We start from the raw sequence: 17,241 nt of genomic DNA, 5'->3' as shown, positions 1-17,241 counted from the left end.
GTTTTTTTTTCTCTTCTTGTATCACAGTTGTATGAAACAAATCGTATTCGTGTGAGTCAGTTTTCGTGCGATTTTATACGTTGGCATGTCCGACTTTCGGTTTAAAGGATAACATTTACATACAATTTCAAACCAAGCACTCGAAAAATCGCAATTCTTGTATAAAATAAGTTTAAATTGAAATCAACAATATCTGGCTAATCAGTTTCGTCTTATACGGGCTTAAATTAGACTTATCTGGTGTGTATGTGACGAGAGTTTGACCGTCCTCGAATGTAGTATACATCTCGCATTTACGTAGTAAAAGTAAGCTTGAGCTAGTTTTTTTTTGTGTTTAAACAGGAATTATGTCGAAAGTTTACGAAAATAGGTTCTTTGCGTTGACCCACAGCTTGAAGAAGTACTCGCTTCTTCGGAGCAGCTTGTGCCGGGCGTAGCTGTGAATGTCCGCCGTCATGTTGTGCTCCCGCAGCCAGGACGAGGTGTTCGTGCCGGTCGGTTCCGAGAAGTCACGTGTCGTTTCGTCGTGAATGTCTTCGGGAACTGCGTAAAAGTAATCTTGGGTTAGCTGAAATTCTTCTATCTATTAAGAAGGAGTAGTTTACCTTCACCCGGTTGAACCTTGTAGGGTTCGTCCGATTCCAACGGGTCACTACAACCGACTTCGTTACGAGCCATAATGCGAATCAGATATTCCTCATCTTCCGCAAGGTCTTTGATGTTGAACGACTGACAGTCGGCATCCACACGTCCAACCTCCATCCACATCGTTTTCTTGACATTTCGAATGGCGATATTGTAACCCTCCAATGGCGCACCTCCATCGGATTCGGGAATACCCCATTCAGCAATGTTGATGTTTGGACCCAGATAGCGAATCTCAAGCGGTCCGGTGGGTGGTGAAGGTACAGCTGAACGAAAAGAAATGAACACAAACAATGTAAACGAGATTAGAACCATTTTCGAAAGATTTGGCATTGTTTTACACATAACAGTTATTGGAACAACAATCTTACTGGCATGTGATTTCAACGTCACGGTTTCAGAGCTTGCGGGTGAACTCAGACCGATCGCATTCTCGGCGTACACTCGGAATACTAGTTCAGACTTTTCTTTGAGGTTGTCGACGCAGTAACTGAGACAGCTGGCGTCCAGGGTTTTGATCTTGGTCCACTGCTGGGCAGTGGTGAGTCGTTTTTCGACGACGTAACCGGTAACTTCGGAACCGCCGTTCGTTTCCGGCTGCAGCCACTCGAGCTTGACGCTCTTGCTGGTCACGTTGACGATACGCAAGTTACGCGGCGCCGACGGTGGTGCTATAGGTGTGTGTAGGTGTGCGCGAGTGCAAATGTATGAGTGAATTAATTAAAAGTTGGTTTATTGGTCCCCGAAGGGGCGTGATTCTAGATTTGCGGAGCGCGCGGAGCTACTGGTCAGTAAGGATTGTGAAAAATTAATTGTGAAATATTTGTTGGCTAACCAATCATTGCATCGAAGAGAAAGTTTCAAGAGTAAAGAAGTGTTTATTATTCTGCGTGGTGTGAATGGTGACCGTTATAAGAAGTTGTGACGTTTTGAAATGCTCAAAATGTACGACAAAGTTAGTTTAGCACGGGACATCGCAAGCGTTAGTAGCATTGGCAGAAAATAGGTTGAAAACTTACTGATTTCCTTGCCGGCGACAATCGATTCCTCCGTTAGTAGTGGTTCACTGGTTCCGATCTTGTTCTTTGCGGTGATCCTGAAGTCGTAGGCTCGATTGGCATTCAGATTTTCAATGAGCAGCGAAGTCTCGCTGGCGCTGGTGCTTCCGATGACCTTCCATACCTTCTTCTTAGATTCCTTGATTTCCACTACATACTCGAGAATCTTGCTACCACCATTGTGCTCCGACTGTTGCCACATTAGCGTGAACGAGTTGGCTGTCATTCCGGAAGTTTCGATTGGACCTCGAGGTGGGGAAGGAGCGCTTTGAACCTGTTTGACCGTAACCGAAGCGCTCTCCAGTGGTTCAGAGCTACCGATTGGGTTTTGTGCAATAACACGGAAGTGGTACTGAGTCGAATCGAGAAGTTTTTGGATGCAATATGAGCTGATGTTCTTCTGGACATCTGCAACCTTAATCCAAGCGTTCTTGTTGGTGTCGTCGCACTTCTCGATCGAGTACTGCGAGATCTCCAAGCCTCCGTCATCCGCGGGAGGTTTCCACTCGATCACTACAGCTTCTGGGCTGAGTTCTTTTACGACAATCGGTCCCTCCGGTTTGCTAGGCTTATCAATTACCTTCAACTGTAGCTCAACACTAGCCGATCCAGCGGAGTTCTTTGCTTCGACCAGATACTTGCCACTGTCCGATCGATCTAAGCCGGTAATGGTAATAGTAGAGCTGTTGCTCGTGGTTACAATGGTGTGTTCCGTGGTAGACTCGATTACTTCCTCTTCACGGTACCAGATAAGCTCGGGCACTGGATATCCATCGAAGTTGGCCACTACAGTCCATTCGTCGCCAACACGAAGCTTCTGAACGATTTGCTTCTTCTCGACAGTGATAGTAGGCTTTTCTTCGATCACTACTTTGCAGCTGCTTTCAACACTGCCGACTTCGTTAGTTGCCTTGCAGATGTAGGTGCCGCTAGTTTCTGTGGTTGTCTTGCTGATAACATACTTCGCGGCGCCATTTTCGTAGGTGATGGTCTTCTCCTTTAGCACCTTTCCGTTGCGGTACCAAGTGATTTCGGGCGTTGGTACGCCGTTTACGATACACGTCAGAGTGACCGATTGATTCAGACCGATGTGGACGTCCTTCAGATGTTCGCTAACCACTGGAGCTTCCTTCTTGATTGGAGCAGCGATCTTGTAATAGGGCGAGTTCGGTGAGGCTGGGCCTTTGCCCATTTCGTTCACCGCTGTAACACGGAATGTGTATTCGGAATTCTTCGTCAGTTTAGTAACCGTCGTGGTCGTCTCGGTGATGTTGGTTATTTCCGTCCATCTGCGGAAAAGAAACATTTACAATGAAGTCTCCTGTCTGAGTTTTCTAACAAAACTTACTTCTTCTTATTCTTCTCTTGATATTCAAGAATGTATTCGGTGATTGTACTGTTTCCGTTATCCTCAGGTGACTTCCAGAACAGGGTGATGGAGTCGTCGGTGATGCTGGTTGCTTCCGGTGCTTCTGGAGCTCCTGGTTGTTCTGTAAAACAAATCGAAAAACACACGAGGTAGAATCTAATCGATCAATAGATTAACCCAAGTCGGAACTTACTCTTCACGATCAGCGTAAACGAGGCACTTGCGTCGCCGCACTCGTTCGCCAATCGAACGGTGTAATCGCCGGCATCCGTTTCGACAACTCGCCTGATCGTTAAGCTAGCCGTTTCTTCGGTGATCTTCGGTACGAAGCGTTGCGAGGGAATGATAAGCTTCTCGTTCACGTACCAATCCGCTTCCGGTTTCGGAGTTGCGTTGAACTTCACGTTGAATGTTACATCCTCTTCCTTGCGGATGGTGAACACTCGCGATCCGTCGTCAAAGATGGTCGGGGCGACCTTAATGATCTCCACCTTCAATTTGGATGAGGTCTTCACGTTGGCGATGGTACAAGTGTACTCTGCTTCATCGTCTTCGGTTACGTTCTTCACCACAAGCTTGCGAATGTTCTTGTCACTCACCAGTTCATACTTGCTGGAAGCCTTGATTTGTTTATTGTTCTTGTACCAAGTAACCTCCGCTGATTCGGAAAGTTCAACAGTAAACACGGCATCGGTATCCTTAGTTGTGATGGTAACATCGGGTAGCCGCTTGACAAAGTCAACCAGTGGTTTCTCGACCTTCAACCGTGCGGTGGACAGTTGATCGCCAACGACGCACTTGTACACTCCCGCATCCTCATCGACAGTTTTGGTGATCTTCAAGGTTTGCCTCTTACCGTCAATCGTCAGCGAATAATGTCCATTGAACGACAGTTCCGAATCGTTCCTATACCACCGAACCAAAGCATCTCCCTTAGTCAATTCAATTTCAAAGATGGCGTTCTCTCCACGAGCAACCGTAACATCCTTCAGTGGAGTTATGATTTCCGGTGGAAGTTCGATGACGGTCACCTCTGCCGAACACTCCTGATCAGCCAGAGTACAGGTATACTCGCCTTCATCATGCACGGAAGTATTCCGCACCAACAGCGTACGTGACTTACCCTTCTTACTGAACTCATACTTATTCCTCTTCTCCTCAATCTTCTTACCCTCCTTGTACCAAGTCACATCCGCCGTCTCCGAAGTGATCTCCACCTCCAGAATAGCATCCTGCTTTTCCTTAGTCTCAACATCCTCCAGCTTACGCAGGAACTCTGGCTTGGCTTCCAGTACAGTCAAACCACCCTCGGTCACCTGATCCTTCACCGTACACTTATACGTACCGCTGTCCTTGATGGTTGGATTCTTGATGACAACCTTGTGAACCTTACCCTCCTGTACGATCACCCGATGGTCCATACCACTCATCTCCTTTCCATTGTGGAACCATTTCGTCGAAACCGTATGAGACGTCTCGCACTCCAGCGTAACTGCCTTGCTTTCCTCCACGGTAATACTCTTCTTCAACTTCTTCACGAACGTAACCTTATCGACTTCTACCGTTACGCGAGCACCATGGGAAGCCTTTCCAACCGTATTGGAAGCAATACACTTGTAGTTACCGGAATCCTGTTCCGAATCGGCATTGGCAATGGTGAGCTCAATATTCTGCCCATCGTACGCCTGCTTGACCTTCTTCGACGGTAACAGGGTGTTATTGTTGCGCAGCCACAGAATCTCCGGAACTGGATTACCGGAAACCTTTGCGGGAAGCTTGATGGTGCTACCCTGGAGGACGTTCTGCTCTTCGAATCGTTCCAAAAACAGTGGCGCTTGTGGGTTTCCAACGTTGGACTCATCAACTGTCAGGAAAGCGGTGGTCTCCACAGTACCCGCAGGATTCTTAGCCTTCACCGTGTATTCACCGGCATTTTCATGTGTTGGTGACAGCAGCGTGACGCTGTACAGGTTTTTATCAACTTGCGTTGGTACCTTAAGAACTTCTCCATTCTTGAACCACTTAACTTCAGGCGTTGGATTACCGACAATCTGTGTTGTCAGCATGACGGTTTCACCTTGGCGAATGCTCATACTCTTAAGTGGTTCCAGAATTTGTGGCGGTTCCTGAACTCCGGTCTTCACCTTGACTGTGATATCCAGTGACGATACGCCTTCCCGATTGCGGGCCACAACCTGGTACGAACCTTCCTGATACTTCTCGATGTTTTGAATCTGAACAACCGTACAGTACATGTGCATGTCGGACTCAACCACCACCTGGATGTTATCCTTATTGGTAATCTCGATTCCATTGTAGAACCATTGTATTTCCGGCTCGGGAACGGCGACCAACCGGCACTCGAGCAAAACATTGGACCCGGCATCAACGTATTGAGCTTTTGGTTTGCGCGAGAAGGTCGGTGGAATACCTTCCAAAATGTCGGCCAGCGATGATTCGCGGGACATGCTCTTACGCGAAAGTGTCGCCTGTTCTGAACCGAGGTCGGACGTGAACGAATCCACCGTCAATTCGGTCGAGCTAGCGGCAAAACCGGCGATATTTTTAGCGACACATGTAAACATTCCAGCATCCTCGGGGAACACCTCACGAATGATGAGCGTTGCCACGTTGTCATCGTCATAGTAGATGTGGAAGTCCTGAGATGGTTTTATGACGGCTGTCTGTCGGAACCAGGTGATTTGCGGCCGGGGGTAACCTTCAACCTTGCACTCGAACTGAACGGTGTAGTTGTCCTGCGTGGTAATCGGTTGTAGCTTTTCGACGATCTTCGGCGCTTGTGGTTTTTCGTTCGGTCCTGGTTTCTCGAATATCGGGAGCTTGTCGATCTTTTCGTTTAGCGTTTTCTGTACGTACTGTGGATAGGTGACAGCATCCATGAGCAGTTCACGACGTACAAAGCCACGTTCCTCGCACCACGAACGTTTCACGAACCACCACTCGGGGTTGGTGCGGTCTGCGAAAAGGGGAATGCGTGCGTTAAACTTGGTATTTTATTTACTGCTTTTATTATAATTCTCTCAGCAACAGTTATTAAGCAGACGGGTAATTTATTTTAATCGTCAGGTTTCAGTTTCCAAAAAGTAAGCAATCTTCCTCAAGTCTGTTCAATGTGTTTTGACTTAGAAACACCTTGAAAGTGGTTCAATTGATTGAGAAATGTATTTATGTATGAGTAACTAAGTAACACAAGATTCATTTCACAGAATCGTCTTTGCGGCAATACTTCACAGTTGGCCTGGTTGATTTAACAACAAATTATGAGAAGTGAGTACTGAAAGGTGAGAAGTGAGTAATGAGGGGTGGATAGTGAGTAATGAGAGATGACATATGAGTAACAAGAGGTGAGAAGTGAGTAATGAGAGGCGAGAAGTGATAAAAAGTGAGTAATGAGAGATAATAAATGAGTAATGAGAAGTGAGCAGTGAGCAATGAGACGTGAGTGGTTAAAAGTGAGTAGTAAGAAGTGAATACTAAGAAGTGAGTATTGAGTAGTGAGTAGTAAGAAGTGAGTATTGAGTAGTGAGTAACATTCTGCAGGTTCCTGAACTTTCGAACGAGCAAGTGACGGCCACAATATGTGACTGTCAAAATAATTGATTAACAGAATTATAAGAAATAATTCCATCTTCGATTACTTTCCCTGTCTGCTTAACAACTTAACAACTAACAGTTTTTCATGCAAAAAGTAGCAAATCAAAAACTTACCGATGACGTATAGTTTCTCGCCTTCCACCAAATGAAGAGCCTCTTCATTTTCCGCCTCAACCGATTGGATGCAATACATTTCACTGGCATCTTCTGTTAAAATAAAAAAAAAACAACGAGCTCATTTAATTTCGCAATTCGACTTTCTGTCACCCGGTTTTCCGACTTACCCTCCCGAACGATCCTGAGCGAAGCAGTCTCTGTGGGAATTGGAACGTTTTCCGAAAGTGGTAAAAGTGAAAAACAAAAATATGCATTAGAATACTTTCAATCACAAATAGTAAGATTAGCGATCGAAGAAAATCGAAACTCGCATCTAGTAATAGTCTGGAAAACTGTGAAATGTTATTTTTGGTGCTATAGTAGTATAGTTGAGAGTAAACAGAGTAGAGTAAGTGATAGTAGAGACGCAAACAAACGCAATCAAAATCGCAATCAAAGAGTAGAGAGAAACCGTTAGACTAACGTAACCGGCAAGATGCTGCTTCAATGGGTTCTTCAACTTTTGAAGCACTATCAAGGATTATTCCGAATTATTGAGTGAAAAGTTTCACAAAAAAGATTTTGATTGTATGATTGAGCTTCGTGAGCTCGGAAACGTTAGGCTACTTCAGGAAAGAAATAGAGTTGTGTGTCAGTCAGGAGGAAATTGAAAAGACGTTAGCAACGGAAGAAGTGGATAGAGCAGTCGATATTTACAGTAGTGCAAAATATCAGGAGGTGCGCAGAGGAAACGGTCGGAAGGAAATATTTTCGTAATCCTTCTGATTATTTGCTTAAAAGAATTGTTTGCTATAAAATATTAGATTTGCTCGATATTTACAGCGCTCGGCGGAAAGCTGAAAGAGTTTTAGAATAGACTTAGAAGAGAGAAAGAGAGAGCAGAGAGCAAAGTTCACAGGGGCTGCGAACCCCATCCGGTTCCGGTTATTTCGTTCCAGTAATCAGCATTGTTTTAGCGCTTCTTTTGGAATATGCTCAAGTTTTGTTTTGCTTTTTTTGTGGGTGAGTATCGTATTGTTTGAGAAATATAAATAAAGATAAGTGATAGATCAAAATAGTATCGTGTGTTAATCTGTTTAAATCCAAAACTCCTCGAAAAAATCTGTTATTGGCAAAAAGAACATCAGACCAGGTGCGGAAAAAAGTTGAAATTCGATAAAAACCTTCCGAGTATGTTGCCAAAGACTTCTTCTGTTGTTTCAGTGTGAATGATTCTTCTTCGTGTGTGGTTTCTTGTGGTTTTCGACGGTGCAGGTCAAGCGTGATCTCCTCCTCGTGTTGTACGATGAGACCCTCAAGCTTTTGTCGGCGTTTGCGAAGCTCCAGGACTACGTTTTCGGTATCTTCGTCGTACCTATCGTATTCCCCTTCCGCGCTAACCTCACTGTCATCGTAGATGACTTCGTACACCACCTCATCATCATCATCCACCTCTTTGATAATCGTAATGTGCGCTTCGCCAGTTTCCTCTCCATAACTGTACGGAGCAGGCAATTTCACCCTTCCGGTCATGGAAATTTCCTCTCGTGCATACGAATCCAACTGGATCTTGAACTCCTGTTCAATATCCTCAATGTGCTTCGTTCTTCTTGGCTGGAAGGTAACTGTTTCCGGTTCAACATCTTTGAAGACCGGTCGAGGTTGACGAACCTTTTTGATCTTCTTGATTCGCACTTCCTCTTCGTCCAGCACTTCCCTGCGGAACGCTGGTTTTGGTCGTGGTCGCTGCTTGCGAATAACCACGTGCTCTGTGATTTCCTCTTGTGCTGGTTCCACCTCTTTCTCCCTGGTGATCGTGAGGGAAGCTTCAACATCTTCCGGTTTCTCCGGTTCTGGTTTCGGTTTCTTCGGTATTTTGAAGGTAGCCTCCGCTTCTTCTGGCTCCTCCACCGGTTCAGGCTTCTTGCGGAGCCTCAAGCTTTGTGTGACCTCTTCTTCCTCTTCTTCTGTAACTACTGGTTTTGGTCTACGTTTCGCCACTACGACATCTTCAACCGTTTCTTTCGGTTTCTTAGGTTCCAAGTCTACCTTCTCGTATTTTTCCAGCTCGGTCTTCGGCACATCCATTTCCAGCAACTTCTTGGTGATTTCATCAATATCATCCTCCTTCTTTTTCTTAACCACCTTCTTCTTCGGTTTCTCAACTGGTTTCGCAACCGGTTCTTCCTCCTGTGGAATCTCCCGGACAATTTCCAACCGCGCTTCCGCTTCGTCGGTAACATATTCCTGAGGTTTAGCCTTTAGCTTGATAACTTCTTCGACGTCTTCAACCTCCTCCGGTTTTGGTGCTACCGGTTTCAGTATAACAATCTCTTCCACAGCGGTTTCTTCAACCACTTTAGGTTTTTCTCTCTTCAGTGTGATGGTTGCATCCTGTACGACTTCTTCCGGTTCTGGTTTCTTCTTCGGTTTCAATTTAAAGGCAACCTCTGTTTCCTCGATGGTCTCAACCTGCGGCTTCACGCTTGGCTTTCTCGGTTTAAGTTGTACCACTTCCTCTGCCTCAACAGTCGATGTGGTCGCTTGTTGTGGTTTTGGTTGCTCGACTACTTTAACCTTTTCTCGTTTGCGAAGCTCAACGTCGACCTTCTCGTACTGTTCAAGTTCAGTTTTTTCCACTTCCAAATTCAGAAGCCGCTGCAGTTCCGCATCATCGTCCAAGCTAGCCTTCTTCTTTTTGACGACCACCTTCTTTTTCGGTTTTTCTTTGGGTTTCTCTTCTTCAACCGGTACCGGTTGTGGAACTGGTTTGAGTGAAACCTTACGCAATATTTCAGCAGGAGCAGGTTCCTCCACGATTGGTTGGATTGGTACGGATTCAATCGGTGTGGCTATCTCTTCGGATGGTACCTCGATAACAGCCTCCTCAATGAGTGGCTGTGCATCGGAAATTTCTTCTTCAATCGGTTGAATCGGAACCACCTCCTCTGGAGCGACAAACTCATCCGCTGGTTCCTCAATCAGAGGCTCAACTGTAGAGATTTCTTCTCGCTGAATAGTGATCTCTTCGGGCTCTTCGATTACAGGTTCGATAGTAACGGGTTCCGAACGTTCCACTTCGATTTTAATGATTCTTTCTACACTGACAGTTTCTTCCGGTTTCTGCGGAGTAGGTTTCAGCGTGATCTTTTCCTCGACCTCTTGTGGTTGTTCCGGAAGACGGGGTTTCTTCGTAATCTTGAAATCAACCTCAACCTCCTCTTCAACCGGTATGGTTACTTTCGGTTTCGGTTTAGGTTTTACGATAACCTCTTCCGGAACTTCTTCCACTTCAGCCTTCACAGGTTTGACCTCTACCGGTTCGGGTTCAACCTTCTTTGGTTTTTTCGTAATATCCAGATCCACTTTTTCGTATTTTTCCAACTCCGTTTTCTCGATTTCCAAATTGAGCAGTTTTTGAAGCTGTTCATCGTCTTCGATCGATGCCTTTTTAGGTTTCTTGATGATCGTCTTTTTAACCTTCTTTTCCTCGGGTTTCTTCTGCTCAGGTTCTGGCTGAACTTCAACCGGCTTTTCTTCCTGTGGAACATCCTGTTTTACTTCGACCGGAGCTACTTCGGCCACGCTAACCAGTTCAGGTTTCACCGTACTTGGCAGGGCTTCCTCGGGGATTGGTTTTTCCTCAACTCGTTCCTTAGTTTCCTGCTCGACTACCGGTGCCTGTTCAACAATTTCGGCCTTCTTAACGACAGGCTCTGGTTTGGGAAGTGGTTCCACCTTAGCTTCCTCTGGTTGTGGCACTTCGACCGGTTTAACTTCCGGAGCTGGTTTAACCTTTTGCTTTGGTTCGAGATCAACCTTCTCATAGGTTTCGAGTGTAGTCTTTTCAACTTCCAGATTTAAAAGCCGTTGCAACTCGTCATCTTCCTCAGGTTTCGCTTTTGGTTTCTTGATAATCTTTTTAACAACCTTTTTCTTCTCTTCCTTCACTTCCAGTACTTCTGGTTGGGAAATTTGAGGTTCTTGCAGTTTTTCCACTTCAACTTCCATTGGTTTCTCTGGTACTGCGAACTTTTCCGGCAGTTCTTCGGTGACTTCTTCAATCGGCTTGGGTACAACCATTTCTAATGGTGTTTCGATTGGAAGTTCCTTGGGTTTCTTAATTTCCTGTACCGGTAAGGGCTCTTCAACCCTTGGTTCCTCTTTGGGAACCTCGACTTCGACGATCGGTTCTTCCTCTTTCGGAGCTTCTGGAGTGATTTCCTCAACCGGTACTGGAACCTCTGGTTCTTTCGGTACCTTTTTCTTCTTTTTCTTTATTGTGATCTCCGCTTCCGGTTCCTCTGGATAGTCCTTTGGTTTCGGGAGTGCCATTTCCCTATCGGCATCGCGATCTGTAAGTTCTTTTTCGGGAGACGGTTTTTTGAAGGGTTTAAGTTTAATCTCTTCCGGTTCTTCCTCTGGCTTCTTGCCAACCGGTATGCGGAATTTCACTTCTGGCTCAGGCTCCGGCTCTGGAAGCTTACCCTTACCAGGAATAATTTTATGCTCCGGTTCTTCGGGAACGTCCGGTTTTTTCGGTTCCTTTGGCACCTTTGGTTTCTCAGATTTCTTGACCGGTTTTTCCTTCGGTTCTGGTTCAGGTTTGACGTACGGTTCAAGTTCGGTCTCAACATCCGGAATATCCGTTGGAGTGAATGTTGGTTTTTCAATGTGTTTCTGTTTCTTCACTTCCTCCACCTCGGTTGGTTTTTCTTCTTTCTTCTTCTTCGGTTTCTCTTCTACCTGTTCTTCTTCTTTCGGTCTTACGGGTGTTTTCTTCAATTTAACCTCTTCAGTTTCATCTTCATCCTTCTTTAGTTTACCCTTACCTAGCACAAGTGTCCTATCTTCTACCTCTTCAACCGGTTTTTCCTTCACCTGTCGCTGATACTTAGGTTTTTCTTCTTCCACTTCTTCTTTGACAGTTGGTTCCTTCTCGTACTTCTCTAGATCAAGTGATTCTAGTTCCGGTTTGTCCTTCTTAATAACCTTAATCTTCTTGATTTTCTTAACCTTGCGCTCTTCGTCTTCTTCTTCTGTCCTGGTAAGCTCGCCAACGCCGCGCTTGGTCTGCAAGTCGACGATCTTTGGCTGTTGGACCTCCGGTGGGTACTCGACCCGTTCGATCCTACTCTTCAACAAGACTTTCGGAATAGTGACCTCTTCGATTTCTTTCTTTTCTGGCAGAACGGTTTTACGCAGTTTTACTGTTTGTGGTTCTGGTGTGTCTGTGATTTGAAGTTTGATTGGTTTTTGTTCTTTTCGTTCTATTTTGATAGGTTCTAATTTGACTGGCTCACCCTTTTCTGGCTTCAACTTCTCCTTGGCTTCAAGTTCGGTTTTTTCGTAGATTTCCAGTTGTGTTTTCTCAACTTCCAAATTCAGCAAGCGTTGTAGTTCTTCGTCATCTTCTACAGACTGTTTCGTCTTCTTAACCTTTGTTACCTTTTTCGTCCTCTTTGCCGGTTCCGGTGCCACTTGTACGGCAACTTCTGGAGCAACCTTTGCTTGATCGGCAGGAGCTGTCAGCAGTTCCTCACTCGGAGCAATTTGGAATTGCTCTGGAACTAACGGTGCAACTGCTTCGGTCTCCTCAGGCTTATGCTCGACCAAACTTTCGATTGGTGCGGCAGCTAGCACTGGTTTCTGCGTGATCTGAGGCTTTTCAGTGGCCTGCTCCGGAATGTCCACTGGAGCGACTTGTACCCTATCAAGTATATCGTAAGAAGCTGCTTCAGTTTCTTCCGCTTTCTGTTCAATCAAACCTTCCGATGGAGCGGCAGCTACAATTGGTTTCTGAGTGATCTTTGGTTTTTCCGTCACACTATCCAGGATATCTATTGGAGCAACGAATTCTTCATCGAGAGTTAGTGAAGTGACCGTATCAGCCTCTTCTGCTAAACTGTCCAGTAGGCCTTCGATAGGAGCTGCTTCCAAAAGAGGTTTAGTTACCGTTGGTTTTTCGATTGCCTGATTCACAATATCTATCGGGGCAACGAATTCCTCGTCAAGAGACAGCGAAGTGACTGTATCGACTTCTTCCGCTGTAACATCAAACTGGCCTTCAATTGGGGCTGCCTCCAGCAAAGGTTTAGCTTGAACTTGCGGGACTTCAGTAGCTCGTTGAGCTACATCTGTTGCCGTTGGTACAATTTCTTCCATTGAAAGTGACGGCACGGAGTCCAGTTCTTCGACTGGCTGTTCCAGCAATTCTTCCTTAGCCGCAGCTTCGAGCGTTGGTTTTGCGAAAACTGTTGGTTTCTCGGTAACCTTATTGGGAACATCGGTAGCTTCCAGTTGGATTCCATCGAATTTCACACCCGCAGTGATGTCTATTTCCTCTAGTGTTTGCTCAAACACCTCCTCTTTGGGAGCTGCTTCCAGAAGTGGCTTGCTAATGACCGGTTTTTCGGTTGCTTTCTTCGGAATTTCCTCAACGGAAACTTGCACTGCATCGCCTGGAATTAGAGTTACTTCGGATACTTCCTCCGTAGGTTGGACCAAAGTTTCCTCCCTTGGTGCTGCCTCCAGTAGTGGCTTCCTCCTAACCGTTGGGCTTTCTACGGCTTGTGGTTTAATCTCCACTGGTGCTAGCTCCTCCCTGGTAGGCGCTTCAGTGATGAGTTCCTTCGTCTCGTGTACCTCTTCCCTGATTTCGATGGCATCAGCACCTGTGGTAAATGGAATTAGATTAGTGTTCGGTTGGCCATCTGGTGTCCATGCAATTAAACTACAAAATCTAACAATCGGTTATGCATACGGTTATCAAATACGAATTGTTTTGTACTTCGGTTATGTACTCATTGGTATGTTCTACTCGGAATACTTACTGATTCTTAGTTTTTCTTCAGTGATGGATGTGTGTATAGTGTCTGGTGTTTGTGCCTCGATTGGCGTGGGTTCTAGGGTATCTGAGGTATCTGTTGGTGTCTCTAGTAATGAAATGGTTTCATGCAGTTTGATTTGTTTAGTCTTCTTGACTGCTTTGGGTTTCGGAACCGGTTCGACCGTTGCGCTTTCAGCAGGCCGTTCCTCGGTGGGGGCTTTCTCGAATTCAAACCGTTCGTACTTTTCCAGTTCGGTTTTAGTGACTTCTTCATTCAGCAATCGCTCAATGATATCATCGAGGTCGTCCTTTTTGCTCGGTACTTTCACCTTCTTCACTCGTACCTTGGTCGGTTCTTTTGGTTGCTCTTCCGCAGGGGTTGAAACATCTGGGACTATTTCGCTTACTGTAACCGTGGTCGTGGGAGCCTCGTCACCGGTTTGTGTTGTAACAACTTCTATCATTTCTTCCTTATCCTTGCGCTTCTTCTTGATAACCTTCTTGATGATCGTTTGCTTTTGCTGATTACCTTCTGGTGATAGAACATTCTTTTCCTCTACAACTAAAGGTTCTTCCTCTACAACAGTTTGGGGTTCTTTTGGTGCAGCTGGAATTTCTCTGGGTTCCTCCCATGGAGCTTCAGGTTCTTTCACAGGTTCAACGATCTGTGCCATGTGAACAGGTTGTTCTCCCACTTCAGCAGATTGCTCCACGGGTTCCTCGGTGGTTATTTCCGAAACGGGTTGTTCTTCTTTAGATCCCTTGCGAACCTTTTTCTTAATTACCTTCCGCTGCTTTGTTTCAAGTTTGACGGTTTCAACTTCAGGTTCCTCTGGTTTCTCAACGGTAGCTGAGAGTGCAAGCTCTCGGTCAACTTGTTTCTCTTGGTCTTCCGGTTTCTTGTCTGGTTTGCTGATCGGTTTCAGAGTAATTGTTTCAGGTTCTTCTTCGGGTTTTTTGGATGTTGGTATTCTGAACTTTACGTCGTCCTCTGGAATATCCTCCGGGGCTTTACCTTTACCCATGACCAGTAGGCGCTGCACATCTTCCGGTTCTTCGGGTGCTTTTGGCTTCTTCGGTCGTTTCTTCTTCTTCGGAGCTTCTTCTTCGGGTTCGTCGGGAACAGGGGATGGCGCTCTGTATTCTTCAAGCTCCAACTGTACATCGGGAATGTCTGTTGGCTCGAACGATGGCTTTGCAATATGTCTTTGTTCCTTAACATCTTCCACCGGCGTAGGTTGTTGTTTAGGTTTCTTCGATATTTTTTCCTCTTCAGTTGGTTCTTCAACTGTCTTTTTCGGTGTCTTTTTCAGAGTAACCGTTTCATCAGTCACTTCCTCTGGCTTGACCTTTCCTTTGCCTAGTTTTAGGACTTTTTCAATTTGCTCTTCCTCCGGTTTATCCTTGGGTTTTCTCTGGTACTTCAATTTTTCTTCAGGTACTTCCTCCGCAACGGGTTCTTCTTCTTCGTACTCCGGAAGGTCCAGTTGCTCAAGTTCAAGCTTTTCGCGTTTGGTGGTTTTAATCTTTTTGATCTTTTTCAGTTTGATTTTCTCCTCCTCCTCTTCGGTTCGTGTGAGTTCACCAACACCACGCTTAGTCACTAATGAAGTAATCTCCAGATTCAACATTTTGGGAGGATACTCAACCATAATGATCCTACTCTTGAGCAGTACCTTTGGAACCACAGTCTCTTCGATTTCCTTTCGGGCGGGAACCTTAGTTTTTCGCAGTCTGACCATTTGCGGCAGTTCTTCGGGCTCGCTAATCTGTAACTTAATTGGTTTCTGCTCTCTGCGTTCAATTTTCATCGGCTCCAGCTTAGGTTTTGGCTTTTCTGGTTTTGGTTTTGCCTCAAGCTCAATCCGTTCGTACTCTTCCAGCTGTGTTTTTTCGACTTCCAAATTGAGCAAACGTTCCAGTTCATCATCTACGGCCACTTCAGCTGTTTTCTTCACTACTTTTTTCACCTTCTTAACCTGCACCTTGCGAGCTTCTACACTCTCTTGCGGTTGAATCGCTTCTTTCTCTAACACTTTGAGTGATTTTTCTTCATATGTTAGGAACTCTTTGGAAATCTCTTCAACCAATGCCATCTGCTTTGTTGGTTCAACATAAGCTAGTTCCGTTACAACTTCTTCGGGGGATAATTCCTCCAATTTTTCCACAGCTGGCTCTTCAGGTTGCATAGGTTTCGGTACTTCGTGAGCTTCATCAGGAACCTCACTTTCCACTGGAGTTTCTTCGTGGGGAGCTGCACCTTTTGTGACTTTCTTTTTAATTATCTTCTTCTTGATTGTTACCTGGCGGCTTCCATCCGGTGCAATTTCTTGATCGGTGATCTCCTCAACAACAGTTGGGATCAATGGTTCCAATGGCTGAAGGACTTCTGGTTCCTCCTCTGGTTCCTTAGTAACCTCTTCGACGGTAGGTTCTTCGACAACGTATTCAGTCGGTTCCTCTTTTACAGGTTCAGTGCGTGGTTTCTTTACCTTTTGTTTTGTCTTCGGCTTAGCAGGAACTTCTGGAACATCAGAAATTTCAGCAACCGACGGGGTCGGTTGTTCCAAAATCATTTCCAAAACATCTTTAGATTTTCGCCTGGGTTCGAGCTCAATACGTTCGTAGACTTCAAGTTCGGTTTTCTTTACCTCCAGATTTAGCAGCTTTTCAATGATATCATCAGCAGTGTCATTAGTTTTGATAACTTTCACCTTCTTTTTCTTTAGTTTCGGTTTGACAACTTCTGTTGGTTGACTAACCGTCAGTTCTTCTGGAGCTGCAACAACTGCCTCGGCGGGTTCCTGTTCCGTCTCGGTGATGGTTATCGTAGTTTCCGGCTCCTTATTGTCTTCCTGCACAGTCACCACCTCCACTTTTTCCTCCTTCTCCCCAATCTTCTTTTTGATTGTCCTCTTTTTTGTTACCTGTTTCTTTGGCACCCCTAGTTCCGAAATAATTTCCGTTACTTTTATCTCTTCGGGGAGCTCTTCAACAATGGCCGTTTCTTGTGGAGCAGCTTCAATGAAAATCTCCTCGGGTTGTTCGAAAGGAAGCTCCTCCTCGGTTACGGTCACCGATGTTACCGGTTCGGCGTCACCGGTTTGTACCGTGACGACTTCAGTAGTTTCCTCTTTTTTGCCGATCTTTTTCTTGATAACCTTCCTCTTGGTAACTTTTTTCGCTTCGGTTCCATCCTCCGTCTGATGTATCACCACCGTTTCAGGGAACTCTTCCACCGAACTTTCCTCTACCTTCCGAGTTCGAGGCTTAAATTCCACATCAATTTTCTCGTACCTCTCCAGTTCGGTTTTCTTTACTTCTAAATTCAGCAGACGTTCTATTATGTCATCCGTATCATCCGTGACCTTTTTCACGCTCTTTATTTTCTTCTTCTTGAGTTTCGGCTTATCGGGGGTAGTTTCTTCAGGTGCGACAGGCTCAGTAATATCTTCCATAACGGTGATTGTCGTTTCAGCAGGTTTTTCATCCTCCTGCACTGTCACAACATGAATCTCCTCGACAACATCACCAGTTTGCTTTTTAATCACCTTCGTTTTCTTCGATCGCTTTTTAGGTTTTCCTTCTTCGGTAATCGTTTCGATAATTTCCACTTTTTCCGGCATTTC

The 17,241-nt window shown here is 45.4% G+C and overlaps 1 protein-coding gene across 1 annotated transcript in view; it reads right to left on the bottom strand.

The window, feature by feature from the left end:
- Positions 1-358: 358 nt before the first annotated feature.
- LOC128736814 (titin) overlaps positions 359-17,241 on the bottom strand; it is a 251,582-nt gene continuing 234,699 nt past the window's right edge. Inside the window, exons 38-48 of the mRNA XM_053831305.1 lie at positions 13,617-16,980; positions 12,757-13,457; positions 7,968-12,459; positions 6,972-7,001; positions 6,802-6,894; positions 3,266-6,049; positions 3,052-3,193; positions 1,665-2,992; positions 1,017-1,316; positions 606-911; positions 359-543 (exon numbers count right to left, since the gene is read on the bottom strand). Of these exons, the coding sequence (XP_053687280.1) occupies positions 359-543; positions 606-911; positions 1,017-1,316; positions 1,665-2,992; positions 3,052-3,193; positions 3,266-6,049; positions 6,802-6,894; positions 6,972-7,001; positions 7,968-12,459; positions 12,757-13,457; positions 13,617-16,980 (13,725 nt within the window). The remainder of the gene's footprint in view (positions 544-605; positions 912-1,016; positions 1,317-1,664; positions 2,993-3,051; positions 3,194-3,265; positions 6,050-6,801; positions 6,895-6,971; positions 7,002-7,967; positions 12,460-12,756; positions 13,458-13,616; positions 16,981-17,241) is intronic.

The sequence above is a fragment of the Sabethes cyaneus genome, chromosome 2 (assembly GCF_943734655.1).
Source record: "Sabethes cyaneus chromosome 2, idSabCyanKW18_F2, whole genome shotgun sequence".
NCBI lineage: Eukaryota > Metazoa > Arthropoda > Insecta > Diptera > Culicidae > Sabethes > Sabethes cyaneus.
Note: the sequence above shows the minus strand (reverse complement) of the source record. Positions and strands in the feature narration are given on the sequence as shown.